Source organism: Eriocheir sinensis, unplaced genomic scaffold (genome assembly GCF_024679095.1).
Source record: "Eriocheir sinensis breed Jianghai 21 unplaced genomic scaffold, ASM2467909v1 Scaffold979, whole genome shotgun sequence".
Classification (NCBI taxonomy): domain Eukaryota; kingdom Metazoa; phylum Arthropoda; class Malacostraca; order Decapoda; family Varunidae; genus Eriocheir; species Eriocheir sinensis.
In genome coordinates this window covers 67,501-72,500 of record NW_026112362.1, presented here as the reverse complement: position 1 = coordinate 72,500, position 5,000 = coordinate 67,501, and the positions used below count along the sequence as shown (strand labels likewise).

Below are 5,000 nucleotides of genomic sequence, written 5' to 3'. Positions count from 1 at the left end.
CTCCAAATAAGCAACCCACCAACTTGCTTGCACTGGAAAAGAACCGGCTCCATCGGAGCCACAAACTATTTCCCGAAAGAGAACGAAGACGGTTAGTCCCTCTCTCTCTCTCTCTCTCTCTCTCTCTCTCTCTCTCTCTCTCTCTCTCTCTCTCTCTCTCTCTCTCTCTCTCTCTCTCTCTCACTCACTCACTCACTGAGCTGACCCACCAAGGGATGCATGGCATCGATAAGCGGACCGAGTCCCGCCAGTGCTCGCCAAACCGCGACCAAGGCTTGAAATCGCCAATGCTTCTCTCGGTCGTTTGTGGTTAGGTGCAGGGGATCGCGATGAGCGATATATGCGTATACATAGCAGCCGTCATCAGTAGTTAGTGATTCCGCCCCTCCGTTTATATTTATTTACTTGTTCTGGTAATTCCTGTCTTCCTGCCTGCATGTAGTCCCCACATATTCCCTACTCGTGCACCCGCCAGTTGAAATAAGTTAAGAGAGAAATCAAAGCCCCCCAATCAATTGATATGAGATTATGAAGCAGAAGGATATGTGGGACAGGCAACAAGCCAGTGATCCTCCTCCCCCCCTGCCCGCCCCAGTGTCTGTCTAAACTCTCTCCCGGAAAGTGACTTTGGCCCTGAAAAGGGCCTAGATATAGTGTGAGCAGATTGTAGTACTCAGACGCTTAGGCACGCTCGCCGCGAATGCGACGGGCCAGCTGGATGTCCTTTGGCATGATGGTGACACGCTTGGCGTGGATGGCGCAGAGGTTGGTGTCCTCGAAGAGACCGACGAGGTAGGCCTCGGAGGCTTCCTGCAGAGCCATGACGGCAGAGGACTGGAAGCGGAGATCGGTCTTGAAATCCTGGGCGATCTCGCGCACCAGACGCTGGAAGGGCAGCTTCCTGATGAGGAGCTCGGTGCTCTTCTGGTAGCGGCGGATCTCACGGAGGGCCACGGTCCCGGGCCTGTAGCGGTGAGGCTTCTTGACTCCTCCGGTGGCCGGGGCCGACTTGCGAGCGGCCTTGGTGGCCAGCTGCTTGCGGGGCGCCTTGCCACCGGTGGATTTCCTGGCAGTCTGCTTGGTACGGGCCATGGCTACGGACGAACAGAACAGTTGAGTCTGCCAGCCGTTTCTGGTTTTTATAGTTTTTGGCGGCCGGGGGAGGAGCGGTGGTCCGGTCCGCCGCGTCCTGCGCGTGCGCCGCCTCCTAGTCCCGCGCTTGCCCGCCCCCGTCAGGCAGTGCATCTATCTAGCCCTATTGGAGGAATTTAGGGGTCTCTTGGAGCTGTCTGCATATGCTAGAGCCTAGTACCGTGTGGAGGCTCACCCAACGTCACTGGGCCGTCCGGAAGTAGACGGCAGGAGCCAGCCTATCGCCCAAAGACCCACCACCGCCGCCTCTGGCTCTGCATATATAGAGCGAACGCTGTGGCAGCCCAACACTCACTCCACTGTTGAGCTACCCACCTGAACCATGACTGGCCGCGGCAAGGGAGGCAAGGGACTCGGAAAGGGAGGCGCCAAGCGTCACCGCAAGGTTCTTCGGGACAACATCCAGGGCATCACCAAGCCGGCCATCCGTCGTCTGGCGCGCCGTGGCGGTGTGAAGCGCATCTCCGGGCTCATCTACGAAGAGACCCGTGGTGTGCTCAAGGTGTTCCTGGAGAACGTCATCAGGGATGCCGTCACCTACACTGAGCACGCCAAGCGCAAGACCGTCACCGCCATGGACGTGGTGTACGCCCTCAAACGCCAGGGCCGCACCCTGTACGGCTTCGGTGGTTAATGCCGCTGCCTGAGCGAGCCCGACCTAACCCACCCACCCCGGACCTCTTTGAGGTCCACATTCTTATTCACTAAGAGAATAGTAGCACACATTTTACTTCAGTTATATTTCCTTTTTTTCTTTCTTTCTTTCTTTCTTTCTTTCTTTCTTTCTTTCTTTCTTTCTGTTTCCTCCCTCCCTCCCTCCCTCCCTCCTGCCTAATGATGGTTCACACCTCCGCCCACTGCTCCCCATCCACCTCATTTGACACTAGTTTGTTTGTTTCCTCAATCCCATCTTTTCCCTCCCTCCCTCCCTCCCTCCCTCCTGCCTAATGATGGTTCACACCTCCGCCCACTGCTCCCCATCCACCTCATTTGCCACTAGGAAGCTCCAATTTGTTTGTTTCAGTTCTTACAGAAACATCATTTTGCCATAATTTCCCCTGTCCCTGTCAATTCTTTGTAAAATCAGTAACAGCATATTTATGAAAAGAGAGAGAGAGAGAGAGAGAGAGAGAGAGAGAAAACTATATTGGAAAATATATAGACAAAACAAAGCGACGTCTGGACGGGAAGAGGAAAAGAAAGAGAGGAAGAATGACATAGAAAGGTTAAGAAAGAAAGACAAAGAAAAAAAGGAGGAGAAAAAGAGAAAGACGGCAAATATATAGACAGAGAGAAAGAAGCCTCCCCTTCTTGATCCACTCCTTCTATTGTCTCTTGGAATGTGCAGGAGTGTGTAGGAAAGCAAGGGTAGGGTTAGAGGGTGAGGGACAAGCTCAGAGCGACCTTTGAAAGGGAAAGGCTGAGGAAGTGGGAATCTCCCTCTCCCTCCTCCTCCTCCTCCTCCTCCTCCTCCTCCTCCTCCTCCTCCTCCTCCTCCTCCTCCTCCTCCTTCTTCTTCTTCTTCTTCTTCTTCTTCTTCTTCTTCTTCTTCTTCTTCTTCTTCTTCTTCTTCTTCTTCTTCTTCTTCTTCTTCTTCTTCTTCTTCCTCTTCTTCTTCTTCTTCTTCTTCTTCTTCTTCTTCTTCTTCTTCTTCCTCTTCTTCTTCTTCTTCTTCTTCTTCTTCTTCTTGTTCTTCTTGTTTCTCGTTGTCGTCCTCATCATAACGTTGCGCCCTCTCTTACTGGACCCGCTTTTTCAGATACGTTGAACCAGCCCCGCCACCGAGTAGCCCGCCGGAACCCTGGGCAAGCGTCTACATGCCCAACAGTAGACAGGTGGATGACTAAAAAGCTGCAAATACGTTTCTATGAAAGTAGGTGTGCCGGCATGTATATAGGTGTGCCTGCCTGCCTGCCTGCCTGCCTGCCTGCCTGCCAATTAAAGCGAACGGGCTAGCTAACAGACAAACACAAAACTAGCTAGCTAACAAACTAAAAGACAAACTAGCTAGCTAGCAAACAAACAAACAAACAAACAAACAAACAAACAAACTCACTAGCTAGTTAGCAAACAAACAAACAAACAAACAAACAAACAAGGTAGCTAGCTAGCAAAAAAACAAAATAACAAGCTAACTAGCAAACAAACAAACAAACAAACTCACTAGCTAGCTAGCTAGCTAGCAAGCAAGCAAACAAGCTAGCTAGCAAACAAACAAACAAACAAACAAACAAACAAACTAACTAACTAACTAACTAACTAACTAACTAGCAAAAAAGCTAATTAGGGAGCTAGCTCGTTTGTTTGTTGCAAGCTAACTTGTTAGTTAGTTTTGTTGTGGGAGTTTTGTTCTTAGTTTGTTGAGGTTTGTAATGCGTGTTGGCTTTCCTTTTTGGGGGGGGGTTTGCTTGGGATGGAGTATTGCGATTTCTTTTTACATATGTTAGATGACTGTCTCTTTTTAGTGATTCTGAAAGTCCTTTAGCGAAAATAATCACTTGGATTATAGTGTCTTTCCTGCAATATTTGCCTGTGCAATGGAATAAGTATTATTTCATCTATCACTGAAATAGCTGGATGTTAATACAAAAATATTGCCATACTCAACTCCTAATACCTCCCCAATTGTTTTTTTTTTTTTTTTTTTTTTTTAATGCAAGACCATAGGTAATCGTAGCTGTATCTACAAAACGATTGGTAATAGGATTATCTGTTACTCAAGCAAATGGTACAAATAAATCATTCTCCTTGAACAAGTTTGTTTTTACATCCTGTGCATATGGGAGGAAAAATGAAATCTAACAGCGCTTTTATCAACTCTTTCATAGTTACTGAAATATTCTAATACCTACAACCAGAACAGATATATTTTCATTATTGTATGTGAGAGGTATAGAGGGAAGTAATTGCTTGTTAAGGCTTTTATTCTAAGAATCTACCTCAAAAAAGTCTAAATAGTTCAGAGTTAAAAGTGTAATGATTACCGAAGTAGAAAAATCATATAAGATCTCTATTCATAACTCCAGTAACACCTACTATACATATACAAATATCTCCTAAACGAATCTTTGGATCACTATGATATTTCAGCACACTACCTATAATACCCGGACCTAATTTATGGCTAACCTACCACATTACTATATGTCTTATGTGACGAGTTTACTTGTGAAAAATAACACAAACCCGACGAGTCATGTTGACGCATTCGAAGGAAAGAGTGCCCCCCTGCACCCTCCCAAACTATTCCTAGCCACAACTACTCCCCCTTCTCGCTCTCGTTATCCCTCCTCTTCTCCCCCTAACTTCTCGCCTCCCTCATCACTCTTGTGTCCCTCCCTATTTCTCCCATCACTGTATTATATATTAGAGTGTTATGTACGTGTATATGTATAGATAGTATGATTATTAACTAAGAGCATGGTACAGTTCCATGGAGGCAAGACGTATTTCACGTTGTAGAAGGTCCATGTTTGCAGTCCTTATGGTCACCCAAGTGAACACGATGTACTGGCATTACCTGTGGTCTGGACCTTCTAGGAAAAGTTATTACTGTTATTACATACTGTGTAGTACATATTCATCATAAAATGTCAACTTGGTCCAGCTAATATAATGTTATTTTGTTGACTTGTCTCTTTCATATTTCTATTTTGCCAAAATTATAAACCGCATATATTTTTCTCCATCTATACATATGGTTATCATGCGTAATACGTAGTCATTACTATATATATATATATATATATATATATATATATATATATATATATATATATATATATATATATATATATATATATATATATATATGTACATCGTGTATTATTGTAAATACGATTACATAC

The 5,000-nt window shown here is 45.7% G+C and overlaps 2 protein-coding genes across 2 annotated transcripts; one reads left to right on the top strand and one right to left on the bottom strand.

The window, feature by feature from the left end:
- Window positions 1–626: 626 nt before the first annotated feature.
- On the bottom strand, window positions 627–1,250 carry LOC126995081 (histone H3-like). Its single transcript, XM_050854369.1, has one exon. The coding sequence runs from the start codon at window positions 1,243–1,245 to the stop codon at window positions 682–684; it is 564 nt and encodes a 187-aa protein (XP_050710326.1). The 5' UTR covers window positions 1,246–1,250; the 3' UTR covers window positions 627–681.
- A 217-nt stretch (window positions 1,251–1,467) lies between these two features.
- Window positions 1,468–2,064, top strand: LOC126995085 (histone H4). The gene has a single exon (XM_050854372.1). It carries the CDS (start codon window positions 1,475–1,477, stop codon window positions 1,784–1,786), a length of 312 nt encoding a protein of 103 aa, XP_050710329.1. The 5' UTR covers window positions 1,468–1,474; the 3' UTR covers window positions 1,787–2,064.
- The last annotated feature ends 2,936 nt before the right edge of the window (window positions 2,065–5,000 follow it).

What these genes read in the sequence shown, in the direction of transcription:
- LOC126995081 (XM_050854369.1), bottom strand. Translation starts at nt 1,245, where the DNA reads ATGCACTGCCTGACGGGGGCGGGCAAGCGCGGGACTAGGAGGCGGCGC.
- LOC126995085 (XM_050854372.1), top strand. Translation starts at nt 1,475, where the DNA reads ATGACTGGCCGCGGCAAGGGAGGCAAGGGACTCGGAAAGGGAGGCGCC.